At 42.8% G+C, this 17,386-nt stretch overlaps 1 protein-coding gene across 2 annotated transcripts in view; it reads left to right on the top strand.

The window, feature by feature from the left end:
• The first annotated feature begins 1,226 nt into the window (after positions 1-1,226).
• ARHGAP42 (Rho GTPase activating protein 42) overlaps positions 1,227-17,386 on the top strand; it is a 165,014-nt gene continuing 148,854 nt past the window's right edge. For both annotated transcript variants that reach the window (XM_049823141.1, XM_049823140.1), the window contains exon 1: positions 1,227-1,489. In XM_049823141.1, coding sequence (XP_049679098.1) covers positions 1,336-1,489 — 154 coding nt within the window. In that variant the 5' untranslated portion in view covers positions 1,227-1,335. The remainder of the gene's footprint in view (positions 1,490-17,386) is intronic.

The following is a 17,386-nucleotide window of genomic DNA, read 5'->3' as shown; positions in this document are numbered from 1 at the left end:
GCTGTCCTGAAATACAATTATTTTATGGCCAGTCTCGATGGTTGTTTCCCGTGGAGTTACTGCTGACTTGAAGGTGTGTTTACAGACAGCTCTCCTCAAACCCAGTACGTACATTTGTATACATACTTGCACACTGACACGGTATGTCTGGAGAAACCACTCCAGATAAACATACAGGAATCTTCCAAAGTGCTTGTGTTTACTGAGATGAGCCCACTCAACGTCCTTGGGAAAACACAACTTTGCCGCAGTAACCGGGCTTGCAGCTTCTTGACGCTCCTCGTTAGGACGGACTTGGGCCAGCCGTATCCCCTCACAGCAACCAGCTGCCACGGCAGAACACCGACCTTCCCCTCTCTTCTATTTCCTCGGCCTTCACCTCCCTCTCTCCTGCTCCCTGACGCTTCGCTGCTCTCTCCTCTCGCTATCCACCTCCCTCGGAGCACTGCCCTGGCACAGGCCCGCGCACGCAGCCAGGCAGGCCGACCCGGGCCACGCCGGGCTGCCACGGCAGATCCCCTGGCAGAGCAGGCGTGCTGGGGCCGGCTGCCCGAGGCCCAAGCACCCGCTGTTCCTCCAGCTGAGGCAGGAGACGCTTGGCTGGCAGCTGGCAAAGGCGGGCTGCTCTCCTCCGCACCAGCCTCCGACACGAACCCGCCTCCTGCCGGCGCCCCCAAGCCTGCCTCCCCCTTCCCTGCCTTCCCCTGGGCCTCCCACAGCCCCAGGCCATGGAGGAGGCGAGCGCTGCCCCTCACAGGGGCCGTGCGGGCCCGCCGCCGCGCCCCGAGCCGGGGCCGAGGCGAGGCCGGGGCCCGGGGCCGGGGCCGACCCGTCCGCGCCGCCGCTGGAGGGCAGAGCACGGCGGGGGCGGCGGCGAGCGAGCGAGGGGCGGGCGCTGCCGGGGCCGCGTCCCCGGCGTGTGAGCATGCCGCGCCGGGAGGAGGGCTTCCTCGGCCGGGCCGGGGGAGGTTCAGTCAGAAGTTAGGGCCGGGGAGAGAGGAAGAGGAGCGCTGCCGGAAGCGGCGGAGCGGCGGCGGCGCTGGGAGCCCGCGGTGCCCCCGCGGGCAGCATGTAGCTGGCTGACAGCGACCGGAGCGCGCCGCCTCCGCCGCCAACGGCCGTCTGCCTCGCCGCCGGCGCGGCGGGCGCTGAGGGGGCCGGCGCGGCGGGTCGGGAGCCCCTCCGGGGGGGGCGGCGGCAGCCCGCGCCTCGGCTCGCCTCTCCTCGTCCCCTCTCCGCCGCTTTCCCGCCTGCCCTCGGCGCCGTCTACTCGGCGCGGCCCTCCCTCAGCCGCCCGCCCCTTCGCTGCTCGGCCGGGGGGCTGCGGCCGCTGCCATGGGGCTGCCCACGCTGGAGTTCAGCGACTCCTACTTGGACAGCCCGGATTTCAGGGAGCGCCTGAAGTGTCACGAGATCGAGCTGGAGAGGACGAACAAGTTCATCAAGGAGCTGATCAAGGACGGCAGCCTCCTCATCGGGGCCCTGCGAAGTGAGTCGGGCGGCGGGGCCGGGGCGCGGGGGTGCCGGGGGCGGCGGGCAGGAGAAGGGGCTTCTTTTGTTTGAATGGGCGCCGGGAGCGGGCTCCCCTGCCGGCAGCCGCTGAGAAGCGCCTCGTCAACTTTCTCCCCCGCTCCCTCCCCGCCGCTTGCGCTTCGCCTCCCCTCGCCTGCGGCGGGGCTGGGTGGGTTTCCCGGGGGAGCGGGGGCGGCGCGGGGCCCTGCCCCGGCCCGCCGGCCCGGCCGCGCCCTCCCCCTCCCCGGCGGGGAGAGCGGGCAGCGCGGGGGGAGCGGGCCGGCCGGGGGGTGGGGGGGGCGGGGGGTCCCGCCGGGGAGCGGGCGAGAGCCCGGCGTCGGGCTTGGGGGCTGGAAGCTGGAAGCCGCGGCGTAGGTCGCTGGACGGGCCGGACCAGGCGCGTAGTGCTGCCGGGGGGAGGGGGGGAGGGGCGGGGGTCTCGTTCTGGGTCGCTGGCGGCTAATTGGGCATCTTTAGGTGAGGGAGGCGTCCGTGATAAACGGGCAAAGCAAGACGCTGAAGTGAATTTACGTGAAGAGAGTCCGTATCTCCTCATCTGCCCCCCTCTCCCCTGGCGTCTTCATGCGTTAGATTAAATTCTATGTATTCTGAAAGGTTCTGAAAGAAGAGATAAGGGCGAGCAGCCCCGTGCTTTTAGAGCTCCGTGGGTTGAGGCACTGACGGCTTCCCGGGGCGTGAAAACGGCCCTCACGCTTGGAAGAGCCTGAGGTGAAAACTAGGAATTGCCACGAGCGTTACTAGGCTCGGCTTGCCCTCCTCCCCTGTAACTCCTTGCCACCTACTTCTTGTCTTTAAGTCACTTTGCATCTCTCTTGCCTGTTGCCCAGAGCTTTCCTTCAGGTGGAGCAGAGAAGTAACTTAGAGCTTCTCGTGCGGCAACATGAGATGTTCAAGGAAAAGAATCACTTTAATCCTTAAAAATATCTGCCACATTGACACGGTCTGCTAGTTTTTGTGGGGTGAAGGGTAGCAGTATTGCGTTTTATGTGGATAGGGAACAGGTGTTACTGTGAGCTCCTTAGCTCATAAGAAACCTCGCTGATGCTAACCTGGAGTCTGCACCCAAAGTTTGTCTCTTTACCTGGGATAGGAGGTCAAACTGTGAAGATTTTCTTTGGCCAACAGTAGGACTGAATGTTAATTGTACTTGTTCATGCATCGACTGTACATAGATCATTTACAGCATTGCATTTACATAAAGCAGCTGCTGTCTTTTTGAGACCTTTTTCATATAAGTGCTTCTATTTCTGGACACAGCTCTGTTTTAGTGAGTAGCTGGATACAAACCTAGCATCTTACATGAATTTGTATTAAATTCAAAAATTCCTGTATCCATGCCCACAGAGTGTGAGATGATAGAATACATAGAAAATGTGCATATATGTGTACATATGTAGCTAAAACCTCAATGGTCCATTTTTGTTTTTTAGTTGTACTTTAAGTCCTTCTCTTTGCTAAAAAGCTTTCTCCGTAAAACAGTAAGTTTGAGCTTGTTTTAAGTAGTAAATATCTAAGTTGTTATTAAACTTAACTATTACAAACCTGGTCCTATAAGATGGGGTGCACAAATAGCAGTGACAGGTTAGGATACCACATGGGTTCTTTTTTGACCTGGACTAGCACTGGAAATTGACTGCTTCTTTTCCAGATCAAATATGAACAAATACAGCTTCTTAAGTTGTCAAAGACAGACTGCTGTGGAACGAATATCACTCTTGACAAGTAATTTAGACCTTGATTCTGAAGTGAGTAGTCCCACTACTTTTGTGAAGAATACTTGTGAGTCCTTGCTAGACTTAGACCCTATATCTACATGTTTAATAATTCTCTCCCTCTTCAAGGATAAGCAGTATTTCTATCTCAAGTAATGAGTACTTAACTTGCAAGTCGTCCTGACTTTTAAAACTTTTTAGTTCAAGTGTTGTGTTTGACACAATGTTTATTGTATCCCAGGCGCAACTTTAAAATGCTTTGTGCTATAGTGTCCTTTAGCCTTAGGCAGATAAGGTCTGGTCTGGTGTAGTAAGAAATGCTTCTCCTTTTGTTCATTTCAAATCCCTTAGTTTTGTGACCATGCCTTCCAGAGCATACTGCCTTAGTTCCTGTGTTAGGACAACTGGGGAATTGTCTGGATTTTTCTCAACAAAATAGAAATCCTGGCTTTATATTGTACAGACTCTGGTGTAGATCCTACTAGGACAGTGTACCTGTTACGGCAAATAGCAGTATTGTATGTTTCCTGGAGTAGAGAACTTTTGACCCATTAAAGCATACTAGCTACTGCTACTCAGCTTTAAAATCAGTGGAGTGTAAAATACTTGTGCAAGGCTTTTTTTTTTTTATATGCTTTTTTTTTAATTGTCTTTGAAAATCTAATCAAACAGTGTAGTAAATAGTTGATTTCAGTGATGAACTCTTATGATTTGATCTTTGAATATTTAATAACCTACAAGCCCTGGAGAACAAAGGCATTATTTACCATGTTTTATCTCTTTAGGTGATCTAGGATTTTTCATTTACATATCAGTTTGGAAGATCAGTTCAGTGGGGGGAAAAATCCAAAGTGCTGCAGAGCTTCTGTGGAAATGAGTTTTGGAACTGGTCCTTCCTGACCATGTTTAGAGAAGAGAACGTGAAGCTGGCTTAATCCAGTTAGAAAATACTATAAACTTTTAAAGTTGCCTAAATGTAAGATTTATGAAACTACAGTATGTGCACTATTTTTCAGGTGGAATTAAACTTCTATATCACAAAAGTTACAAACTACTAATTTGTGCAGAATCCAGTATCTAAGAAGTTACTGTAAAAATGCAATGTTTATAATTATGTGGCAGGAGATTCCACATACATTGAAGGTAGAACAAATATGTTTAATGTAGTGTGCAGACATTTTGCACTTTAATTGGAGTGGTCCCAAGATAAGGTCAGACTTCATTTTAATGTGGTTTTGGTACATTCATACTGAAGAGTGCTGTTTTCCAAAGTAGTATGCAGAGCTGTTACACTGTGCTCCATGAAGCCGCAGTTGACTATTGTGAATGCAGTGAGAGCTGATAATGCTAGGATTGATATCTAATCCTCAGCAGCATTTTCCTAGAGGTTTTATTTTGCACTATTTCCTTCTCTTTCTAAAAATGTAAGACTCTGGAAGTATCCCAGAAGAGCATAGGTTATATGATCCTCTTTAGTTTGGTGTTAGCATCACATTTGTATGGCCATCGTACCTACTTCAGTCTTGTCCTACAATTAGTATTTGTGGTGAGAGACTACATTTTCTTTTTCAAATCAACTGAGTTACTAAATACATTACTGTCTCTTGAAAGGCTTATTTTATGCATATAATAGGTGTTCTTATTACATTAAAAAGTTATCCTTTGACAGAGATTTCACTCTCTGTGTAGGCACAATTAAGTAGGAACATTTAGTTTTCTTTGCACCTGGAGTAGGGTTTCTTTGATGTTAAGTTATGAATTAAGGGGGGAAAAAAAGTTTTTAGAAAAAAATCTACTGCTACAACTGGCCTTCTTGATTATTAAGTGATTGTTGATTTCATAATAGGTCTTTCAGATGCATGTTTAAAAGGCATATGCTTAAATGCTTCACATAGTGGTGTCCGCCTGTAGCTGGACTCCTGAAGCAGAATTGAAATTTTTCCTTCTCATTGATTCCAGCTTGTTTTCAGTTAAAACATCGAGTCTATTTTTCCTGTACTTTTTGCTAGTAGTGTTGTATTGGGTTTGCATGGCAAGGTTTTGGTAGCAGGGGGGCTACAAGGGTGGCTTCTGTGAGAAGCTGCTGGAAGTTTCCCCCATGTCCCACAGAGCCAATGCCAGCCAGCTTCAAGACGGACCCGCCACTGGGCAAGGCTGAGCCCATCAGCAATGGTGGTAGTGCTTCTGGGAGAACAGAGTTAAGAAGGGAAAAACTGCACAATTGCAGCTGGGAGAGAAGCATGAGAACATGTGAGAGCGACAACCCTGCAGCCCCTCAGGTCAGTGCAGAAGGAGGGGAGGAGATGCTCCAGGCGCCGGCGCAGAGATTCCCTTGCAATCTGTGGGGAAGACCCTGGTGAGGCAGGCTGTCCCCCTGCAGCCCAGGGAGGTCCACGGGGGAGCAGATCTCCACCTGCAGCCCGGGGAGGACCCCACGCCGGAGCAGGTGGGTTCCCGAAGGAGGCTGGGACCCCATGGGAAGCCCGTGCTGGAGCAGGCTCCTGGCAGGACCCATGGAGAAAGGAGCCCATGCTGGTGCAGGTTTGCTGGCAGGACTTGTGACCCTGCAGGGGACCCATGCTGGAGCAGTCTGTGCCTGAAGGACTGCAGCCTTTGGAAGGGACCCATGCTGGAGTAGTTCCTGAAGAATTGTAGCCCACAGGAAAGGCTCAGATTGGAGAAGTTTGTGGAGGACTGTCTCCCATGGGAGGGACCCCACGCTGGAGCAGGGGAAGAGTGTGAGGAGGAAGGAGTGGCAGAGACAACATGTGATGAACTGACCACAACCCCCATGCTTCATCCCCCTGTACCACTCGGAGGGGGAACATGCAGAGAAAATTGGGAGTGACATTGTGCCCAGGAAGAAGGGAGGGGTGAGGGGAAGGTGTTTTAAGGTTTAGTTTTATTTCTCATTATCCTACTCTGACTTGATTGGTAATAAATTAGACTGATTTCCCCAAGTTGAGTCTGTGTTGCCTATGATGGTAATTGGTGAGTGATCTCTCCCAGTCCTTATCTTGACCCATGAGCCTTTTGTTTTATTTTCTCTCCCCTGTCCAGCTGAGGAGGGGAGGTGATAGAGCGGCTTTGGTGGGCACCTGGTATCCTGCCAGGGTCAACCCACTGCAAGTCTACTTTGTGATTTCTTTGTAGTTGCCTTGTGAAAAAGCAACCTAGTCTAGGGCGTTGCCATATAGATTATATAGGAAATTTCATTATAGAAATACTTGTATGCTTTTAATTTCCACAATAGGTCTACTGTTCTGGCAAAGTTAATGTATATTGTATTAAACAATCCAAAAAAGTAATATGCATTTTATACAGGTGACCTCATGGCCTATTGCTGTGCAGAAGCCTTCAGTTTTTCCCTCTAATTTTTGAGGCCTTCTCTCCATCTTAAGTCCTATTTTAGGAACAAGTTCACGTATTCAAAGATGAGAACTACATAAGTTTTGGGTTAAACGGTTGACAGTTCAGTGGATATGCAGCTGTTTCAAGTAATGCTGTACCTCTTAAAGTGTTTTAATATGATGCAAACAGTAATGCAGAGCTGTGGTGTAATATAAACAAGATTTAACAGATATCTTTAGGAATTTCTAACTTAGCAATCATTAGTAGTTTTATTTTACTACTTAACACATGGAGAAACAGAGAAACAGGCGCAAGATGGAAATCCCATCTTTTTTAGCGGGGTGTGAGGGGGTATTTTTAACCAGGGTTTTATAGAAATTTCACACAGAAAAGACTGTCTTGAAACTGTTTTGACATACAGTTTTTCAGGGGTGATTTTCTTCTCTCATAAAGCTAATTATAAAAATACAGTGATGAACCTGTCTTATGCATGGAAATTTTGGGTGTTAGCTGGCTGGAAAAAAATAAGGACAAAATTACAGCATAAGAACCTATGATCTTGTTATCTCTCTTGGGAATTTTTTTTTCATGTAAAAAAAAAAAAACCCTTTGTATCTTTCCGGAGAGATGCATTTTCCCAGATATCTTCGCCTCACATATTTTCATGAGATTATATCTTTACAATGTCTTTTCCAGATTCTAACTGGAGCAGGACTGAGTTCATTGAATAATAACGACTGAAGTTAGATAGCAATCATTCTCTTTTATTAATTTAGATTTTAAGTAAACTAAGTTACTCTTCATATTCCCTATGTGATACTATGGTGGCGAACATAGAATTATAAAAGTAGAGCTTACTAGTAAGAATTTCAGAAATAACTCACATTGCCTTTGAAAATGGATTGCTTTTAGTTGTTTTAGTCATATAATACAAAAGTGCATAACTTGCCTTTTGTGTTAGGGTTGGGTGAGAGGCAGGGCATTACAACAGGTTACACTTTAGTCTCTAAATACATGATTCACTTACCAATTGAAAAAAGTTTCCCACTAAAAGGAAGTTTAAACTCAGTAACTGGCATTAATATTTTGAAGTCATCTGCTTCCTCGCTGTTCTGTTACTTCTGATCAGCAACTTCTGCTGATGTCTGAGTTACCTATGGATTATGGATGCAACTTTCAAGAACAATTCCAACGGTGTTCAGCCTTTCATGCAGAGATACCAACGATAAGCTGGTTCATGGCCAGAGAAGGAGCTTAATTGCTTCCTCTAGTGATTACAGCAGCTGCAGTCTCTATCATGTTACCTTTAGCCAAATATATGGAGAAAACAAATGCTACTGTGTAACAGACTTACAGAGCACAGTATTTTCTGTCTCTCACATGTTCTTTAATTTTAAACCAAGACTCTCTGCAAGTGAATTCCCATGCTGTCAGTAATGACTACTGTGTCAATAAAGTCCTTGAATGACTCAGCATGTGTGTTCTTGTGCCTTAATATTGAAATAGGTATTCTTTAGAGAAATTTTGTAATTGGATTATGTCAGGTTACCAAAGGAGTGGGTTTGAGTTTCAAATGCCATATGAAATTATGTCTCTGCTTTAAGAAAATGTTGTGGATTTTTTAAAATTAGGATTTTCAGACTTTTAAACTGATTTCTGAAAAGGTCAAACTTAATCTGTTTCTTAATGGGCCAGTTGGCTTGTTGTCTACTACATGCTTCATTTGCTATGAATAAGATAAATGAATTCTATTAATAAGAGACCAGCTGCTTCATGAATATTGTCTTTACTACAATGGAAAATATGATGCTGTGGTCACTGAACTTGTACAGATCTCTTGGGTTTTCATGGGCAGAAGTGCTACAGCAATTTGCAGTTTCCTGTAATAGTAAATAACTTCATATTCATCCTCTGTGAAAAATACAGAGGACAATACAGTCCTTCTTTCTACTGAATGATATGTAAAACAGTGTTATGTCTTTGCCTTTCTATTTTTTCCTATAGTCTCAAAACTGTAATTATAAATAAATTTAGAATATAGGAGAATTGGGCATAATGGATTTTCTTTGTTAAATCCAATATCCTGCTAGTGTTATGTCGTGTAATCCCTACTTGTCAAACTCCATTTTAAAAAGTTTTTATCCTTATTGTTTCTGCTAGAAGGTTGTTCTAGAACCTTGTTAATCTGAGGGTTGAGTAACTCATTAAAAATAAATTTAATCTGGAAATTCAAACTTGTTTATGCTCATTTTCCTTTCACTCAACATTTCTGCACTGTTGTTTACTTGGATTTGCTTTGGGAATAATCACATCCTTTTGCTACATTGAACAATCTGTTCTCATCTTCTCTCCTAAGAGGTTCTCTGGTTTCTTGGTCATTTTAGTAGCTCTTTTCTAAGCCTTTTTGAATTTGCTTTTAAGTGTTCAGGAGATTAGAAGTAAAAGTAGGGGAAACAAAAGTAGTATAATAATGTTTACAGGTTTGATCTTTGCTTATTGTATTCTGTGAGAACATCAATCATTAAATGAAATCAATGTTTATGGTTGTCTTTTGACTATGTGGTGCTACAGATTCCTCAAGTGTATGATAAAAGGTGAAAAAGCCTTGGGATCTTACAAGCAGTAGTAATGAAGTAAATATTAAACTGAAGAAAAATAGCTTGACCTTCTTCCATATTAATATGAGATTGAAGTATTGTTGGGCAGTAATCTAACCTCCCACTGGCACCCTGTGAAGTGCAAATAACTTTCATTAGAAAGATAATATATTTCACAGCACGTTATGAACTCTGGTCTGTGTTACATGATAGTTTTTCAGATCAATTGGAAGTTATCAACTTAAATTGCTTCCCTGTCCTGAATTATGCAAACTTGTATTTCACAGGATACCGAAAGCTTAAACAACATGTTGTTGTCATGCTGATGTTTTGCTTAGTATAATTCAGGCATGGGAAAATAGTATGGAATTTCTGTATGTCTTCAGAAGTCTTATCTCCTTTTAGCTTAATATTCAAAGCAGGATTCAAGGTGCTGCAATGCCTAGGTCATATAGTTGGTTTTACTACTGATGTTACTTGATATTTTGTAGGTTGCTTAAAGAAGAGAGGTTTGCATGTCAGCTGTGCATTGTACTGTCTCTTTGGAAAGGTACCCTTGTTCACTGAAAGATATCATGTAAATGAAAGTAGGTATCACCAATAAGATTATTTTTCTTTAAAGAGCCTTTGAGTCAAATAAACATAATGAAAAATAAAACAGGTAACAATAAGAAGAATCAGTTTGTGATTTTTGCCGAGAAAGGTTGGACCAGATGATCCTTGAGGTCCCTTCCAACCCGCTATTCTATGATTTGATCCTGTAGAATTACAAGGACAAATAAACCTCTTATTTTAATTATTCTTCGCCTTTTGTGCTTTTGGAAAATCTTTCTTATTTCGGTTTCCTGTAGGTAAGGACACCTCAAACATACTTTTTTCTCCCCCCCTTGCCTCTTCTTTTCCCTCCTTTTCATAGATGAAAGTTCAGTGTTTTGTGTCAGTAATCCTCTCTGCTCTGTGGTAGCAGCCAAGCTCTCCCAAAGTCAGGGTGGAAATGTTAAATCAGATTGATATTATTACAGGACTGACCTTGAGACCAAACAATGACATTCGTCTTTTTGGGTGTTCACAGCAAAGACTTTTGCTAGTTGCTTCTTATCTATGTAACTTCTGTATAAGTTCTCATCTTCTCCACCGTAATTATTAAACTGCCATTGTAGCTCGGTATCGTGTGCTTTACTGGTGACTAATTGATTAGATTTATTGTAGTTTTGTGGTGGTTTTGTTTGGGTTTTTTAAAATAAATAAATCTCTCACCTTGTGTAAAAGAGGTATCCACTGATCTGATGCAGTTTACACTTGATAAGTCTGTGTTGTCTTTACCCTGTTTTCTATCTATTTCTAAGCTTTTAACTGTTCTTTCCTTCAAATAGTGTTCTAAATAATTGTGTGATTTTTAAGGTCAACCTAATGGAGCGTTTGTGTTGGATTATTATCTTTGTCTCTTAAATACAGGCATATATTTGCCATGTTATTAGATCAGACACCTTGATTTGATCAATTTAAAAATCTTGGGTACCAAGTCTTGTGTTTTCATATGTTTGAGTGTCAGTGTTAAATTGTATCTGTCCTAGCCCCTGTTTGAGTTTATGGAACTCTTATTTGTGTAATAGTGTGATAATTTGCATTTTTAATGTACTCACTCATATGAATTTCTCCTGCTGTTTTCCCACTAGTAACATTGTTGAAAATTGAGGTTGAATATTAATTTTAGTTTGGATCATACTTTAATCTTTAGGCTGTGCCTGTTTCTGTGTCATCTTTACTGTGCATTAGCCTTCCTTGCTCTTTGTTCCATCTTTGGCTCTTAGAGATTAAAAAGCCATTTGTCCTTATTTTCTAAATTCTACTTCGGTTTGTCTTTCAACTTCACAAAATGATAGTTTTCTAAGTATTAATATGTTTGTGAAAATATTCTGAACTATGCTGAAACTACCCAGTATCTGGTAAGAGTGCCTAGGCTTTACCTGCAGCTGTAGGAGTGTCATAGCACCACACTGGTAGCTGACTTATCTCTTGTGCTGTTGGAGTTCTAGTAGTTTCTGGAACCAAACCTGGTTATCTTAACTTCTTAAAATACATCAATATGTAGGTATAGTTGAATACTGATTCCACCCCCGATCACCTCCCGCCCAGTCCACAATCCTCTGTTTGCATCTCTGTATCATTTCTTCGGTTCTCCCTGATTTAATTGTGTTTTATGCAGTTGTTCTTCTTGCAACTAACTTGGAAATTCAAGGTAACTCTTGTTGTACCTTTGCAATTTCTCCATATACAGTCACATCTAAATTCAGGTGCCCTTAATTACTTAGATCTTGCTTTTCTGAAATGTGGAACTCTTGTTATAGGCTTCTTTCTTTCTCTTGTTCATCTGTTTAATTTTAAACTGAATGGGCATATGATTACTTAGGTTATTTTGTCAGACAGGTTTTTGTCAAGTTACATATTCATGAAACCACCGTCTAGGCCAGTCCCTTACTAAACAAACCCATGTAGGAAGGCAGGCTCATGGTGTATCAGGTGAATTGGGATGTGAATTTGCTTTTTTCTCCACCTCTACTTCAGAACTGTGGTCCTAGGTGTTGTCTACTGGGTGTCACGGTAATTGTGCAGTAATTTCAAATTTCTTGTGTCTTCCATTCTAGCACCTCTGTCTCTGCCCTCTCCAGTGAAGAGTGGTTCAGCTGTCCAGTAGTTCTCCCAGAATTTCTGACCAAAGAAGGTTACTGGAAAGCATCTGTCTGAAGCCCGATTTTGCTCTGCAGTTTTAAGCCAGCTCTACTGCTAAACAAACAGAAAACCTCCAGAGCCTGCGCCTTGCTTTTTTGCCCGCTTTCAGACCTTTTTTCCACTCCTTTCTGTCCTGTAAGTGGTATTAGCACTGCTATTTGCTCAGCTGTGTGCTCTACTGAATCAGGGAGCTAAACTAACTGCTAATCTTTGGTGAATAATTTTCCACGTGTCGCAGTTTCCTGATTTGGTTTGTTGTGCAGCTGTGGAAGTGCTTATCCTGGCAGAGCACAGGGAAACCTGGGAATGGAAGCAATTGTGGAAGTTGGTGGGTAGAAAGAAGAATAGGGACAGGACTTTAAATTATTGTTTGATGTCAGTGACAGGTTAATTGCACATCAGACTATAGCCAAAGTTAATGTACAAGTTTCCAATTACAGTTAAGTCACATTTGCCTTGTCTTCTGTAATAATCTTCTTCTTTGGGAACCACAGAGGAGTGACTTCTGAGCTGTGCTTTTGTGGTGGGTTGACCCTGGCTGTCTGCCAGGTGCCCACCCAGCCGCTCTCTCACTGCACCTCCTCAGCAGAACAGGGGAGAAAATAAGATTAAAAGCTTGTGAGTTGAAATAAAGACAGGGAAATCACTTCCCAATTACTGTCACAAGCAAAACAGACTAGACTTGGTGAAATTAATTTAATTTATTGCCAATTAATAACACAGTAGAATAATAAGAAGTAAAAACACAACTAAAACCACCTTCCTCCGCCCCCCCTCCCCCCCTTTCTTCCCAGGCTCAGCTTCACTCCTAACTCTTCTACCTTCTCCCCCTGAGCAGTGCAGCAGGGTGGGGAGTGGGGGTTGTTGGTCAGTCCATAACACTTAATCTCTGCTGCTCCTTCTTCTTCGTGCTCTTCCACTGCTCCAGTGTGGGGTCCCTCCCACAGGCTACGATCCTTCACTAAATGATCCAGCATGGGTCACTTCCACAGGGTACAGTCCTTCTGGAATAGACTGCTCCGCTGTGGGTTCCCCACACGCCACAGCTCCTGCCAGAAAACCTGCTTCTGCGTGTGCTTCTCTCCATAGGCTGCAGCTCCCGCCAGAAGCCTGCTCCTGCATGGACTCTCCACAGGCTGCAGCTTCCTACAGGACACATCCACATGCTGCGGTGTGGGGTCTTCCATGATCTGCAGTGTGGATATCTGCTCTAGCATAGTCCTCCACAGACTGCAGGTGAACAACCTGCTTCCCAATGTTCTTCTCCACAGGCTGCAGGGGAATCTATTTCAGCATCTGGACCACCTCCTCCCCTCCTCCTTCTCGGACCTTGGTGTCTGCAGGGCTCTTTCCTTCCTATATTCTCACCCCTCTCTCCTAGCTGCTGCATAGTGTTTTTTAACCTTTCTTAAATATGTTATCACAGAGAAGCCACCAGTTTCAATGATGGGATCAGCTTTGGGCAGTGACAGGTCTGAATTGGAGCCAGATGGAACTGTCTGTGTCCGACATGGGGTCAGCTCCTGGTGTCTTCTCACAGAAGACACCCTTACAGCCCTCCTCCCTGGTACCAAAACCTTGCCATGTAAACCCAATGCAGCTCTTCTCCAGGTACTTCCAGTACTTCTGTCTTTGGAAGACACCTTTTGGGTCCTCTTCTAACAGACAGCTGCCATCCAGGCATTTGATGACTGTTTGAGAATTTTTTTGTTGTTGATGGAAGATGGAATTTATGAAAGGAAAGGAACAGGGGAATGAATTATTTAAAAACTGCTAAGCCTTGCAACTCTTTTATAATAAATCTTACATGAGGTGGGCACTCAGGTGACTTGTTTACTATTCTATTAAGGATATAATTTTTTATGATGACCTTGTTCTGCTTTCTGCAAAAATACCAGGGCAAAAACTTGGTTGCAAGTCCTCCTGCATGCCTCCTGCAACTTATAAGTCATTTTAGCCTCTACACCTCTACAATATACATAGATTTAAAATAACAGTTTATACAAATAGTACATCCCAAGGAAGCCAAGTTCTTGCATTCTTCCTCCCTCCACTCCCCTTCATCATTTGTAAACAAAAGGTTAGAGGCAAATAAGGTAGGACAGAAAAGGGTGAGAAGATGCAAGGAATGGACTTGAAGTGAAATGTAAACTTCCTGAATGGTGCAGTTGCAACGTTCCTAAGGCCTTGATTGCACCAGTAATCTAGGAAGGCTTTTGAACACTAACATGCACCACCACAACATTGTAAATCTGTCTGTTTATTTAAATATCACCTGCATTTTCAAGAACTGATCCACACATGTTTACATTGACATTTGGCCACCTCTTGAAATGAATCAAACTATTAAAGAAGAAAAAAAAAAAGTTAAAATTCATCGTTATCCCTTCTTGTGCACTTTGAGTTAGCAATCAAAGAACTGAGTTGACTCAAAAAGAAAATGTCTTTATTATGAAACCCTACTCGATGTATTGCTTCTTTTACCAAGAATTTGTGCTCTTTTTGCATAGCAGTGAGAGAGGGGCAAGGGTGAGGACTTGGAGAGGAAGAATGAAGACTATTTTTATATTTGATAATTTTCAAAGCAGTAAGCTTTGAAAAAGATTGCTCCAAGCCAATAATTGTTCCCTTGAACCTTTTCATGTCTAGCACCCACTACTCTTTTAAAACAAGCTGTACACTGATACTTGAAGAAAAAATTGAGTTACCCTTCCTTGCCCCTCTTGTGAATTACTAGTTAGCCTACATACACGAGGAAGTTAGAGAGCTATGGAACTTACCTTCTGGGAAACTTTGAAATAAGTAAGACTTGATCTTTACTGTAGGTGAGGTAAAATCTCCTTATTCTGGGGCAAAGCAGAAATTGTGAGAATATTTGAGAGACTGCTACAGCTAAAAGCAACGTGGGTATGTAAAAATACATGCCTTCATTCATAAAGTATTGTAAAATATTTTACCTTCTAATATAAGCTGTACTAACTTGCATACCTCTTAGAGGTCTTTAGAGTCTGTTTTAGTATAGACAAAGAAAAATGATCTAATGGCTCCTTAGTAAAAATTATAGTTAGCTTATAATAAAGATTTTAGTTTGCTCTGTTTACCCAGAGATGCTTTTGTGAATCTTGTCTGGTGGTGTGTGTTATTCACATAAAAGGCTTATTCACAATTGTCAATCAATGCCTTCAAGAGTTGGGGATTGGCATTTCGCAGTATCTTATGGGTTGGATTCTCCATCTGAGTTGTGCTTTAAGGAGCCAGACAGTGGAGACCAGGCAGAGGTCCAATAGTTCAAAACAGACCTGAGGAAAAGAATTACTACCTTTCATTGGTAACAAGTCCAGATAAACAGGAGTCGTTTTAAGCCACAACAAAGTATGTGGGGTTAAAATAATCTTTAGGAGTAATGATTTTTGATTAACCACATGCACATACTTCTACTGAAATGTAACATGGATAGTACTACTTTTCCTGCTCCCCCCTCCCCTCCCCCTCAGTTTCAGCATATTATTGTCCGAGCCTGCTGGTAAAACTAAGAGAAAATAGTGTAATTTTGTAAGCATCCTGAATGCCTGAAGAGGTGGTTTTTGACTCGTAAATCTCCATCCAGGAATTACTAACTGGGTATATTGTACAGATTGGATATTAGGATATGTTACCTTAATTTCATGATTTTTTTGATGTAATTCAGTACAACTCAAGTAGCAAGGAAATGAATGTACTTGAGCTTCTCAGTGTAGTTTCTCTTTGACAACTGCCAGTGCTTTGCTCTAGTCTTTAGAGGGAATTCTCTTGCTGCTGCTTTTTGTTTTTAAAAAATACAGTGAGGCTTCTGTGTTGGAAAACTTGCTTTTCTTTTTTGAGAGTTGAAAATGAAATTGTTAGAATCACAGCAAACATCACTCTCTGTTGCCCTTGCATAACCAGTTTGGGGACATTTTCAACAAGTCAAGAAATAGCGAATGTGGCGTGTCTACAGGCCAGTTAACACTGACTGTGAAAAGTAGTTGGTTGGTGGAGGAGGAAGATGAGTACACTTAATAAGATGAACATGGGCTTCCAGACTGACAAATGCCAGAAATGTATGATCTCTGCAAGCGTAAGTTGAAGGGATTTATGGATATTGGCTGTATTTGTTGCATTTATGGGTGTTGAGTGTGGTCCTGCTGCTTGTTTTCAGGAGAATGCTGAAAGATTGTGAAGGATCAGAGAAGACCCTTTGAACATCTGAAGAGCATATGAAAATTGTTCAAGCCCCTTGGAAACCACAAAAACCATAAAGCATTTTGCAATTTTTTGCAATTGCTTAATCTGAAAGGAAAGTTAAAGATTTATTTATATCACAGAAAAGACTCTTGATGGAAAGTTTCTTTATCTAATAGACCAAGGCATATGAAGATCCAAGTGGTGGCAGAAGCTATACAAATTAAGATTAGAAATGTGCAACTGTTAAGTTAGTAAGATATTTCCTGAAGACTGTGATGGACTTTCCTTTGTGGAAACTCTTAAATTGTTTGGATTCTACCTCCCCCCAGGATGAAGTCTCATTCACTTATACCTGTCAGACTTGAGTATTAAGTCCTGAAACTCCCATTCAGCACTAGCTGGGCTTGTTGATCACATCGGTTCCTTCTCACCTTAAAAAGAAATGTTTGCAGTCTACTTTCATGTCTTCAGGTTTACGTTCCGTGAATGTACATGTCTATGTGGAACTTTGAAATCTAGAAAGAATACATCCTTGAGACATTCTATAGTTTAATATTTTGCCATGTTTTAAAATGCTTTCAAGTGAGGCCTCAGAGTGTTCTTCTGGTACTCTCCTTACTTTGGTGTCATCATTGTGATTTGAAATGGAGGTGTTCTGTTGTAATAACCAATCTTGGGTGGGTGTTTTTGTGTGTGGGGTTTTTTTTGTTTGTTTTGGTGGTGTTTGGGGTTTGTGTTTTTTTTGTTGTTGTTTGGTTTTTTTTTTGTTTTGTTTTTCTTCTTTTCCCCTCATTAGTTTTGAATATTAGACTGAATGGCTTATTTTAGTGTTTATACATGCATGTGCAAATACACATTGAAACAAAACCAAATAGTTGAAGATGGTAATACTACCTTCATTTCCATATATACAGAGACTAAATAAATACATTCAGTTCAAGTTGCTATGCTACAGGTATGTAAAGATAGCAAAACTAACATTTTTGAAAGATTCTTAATGTTAGGGAAGTGGGGTTATAAGCTTAGCTTTGTTAGAGTGTTGAGATATAGATTGTCTGAAGTACTTCAAACACCTTAAAAGTCTCATAGTTCTTGTACATACATTGTTTTGTAATATACTACCATTACTGGTTGAATCAGAAAGTAGACAGAGACACTGATTTGAAAACACAGAAGTGTGTCTACAAGCAAATTCTTGTAGGTGTAAATGTAAGGCTTGGCAATAGATTTAATGAAGTTTCCTCACAAATACAGTCGGTA

This window comes from Accipiter gentilis, chromosome 19 (genome assembly GCF_929443795.1).
Source record: "Accipiter gentilis chromosome 19, bAccGen1.1, whole genome shotgun sequence".
In the NCBI taxonomy this organism is placed as follows: Eukaryota; Metazoa; Chordata; class Aves; order Accipitriformes; family Accipitridae; genus Astur; species Astur gentilis.
The sequence above is the reverse complement of the archived record's forward strand: the minus strand, read 5'-3'. Positions and strand labels throughout refer to the sequence as shown.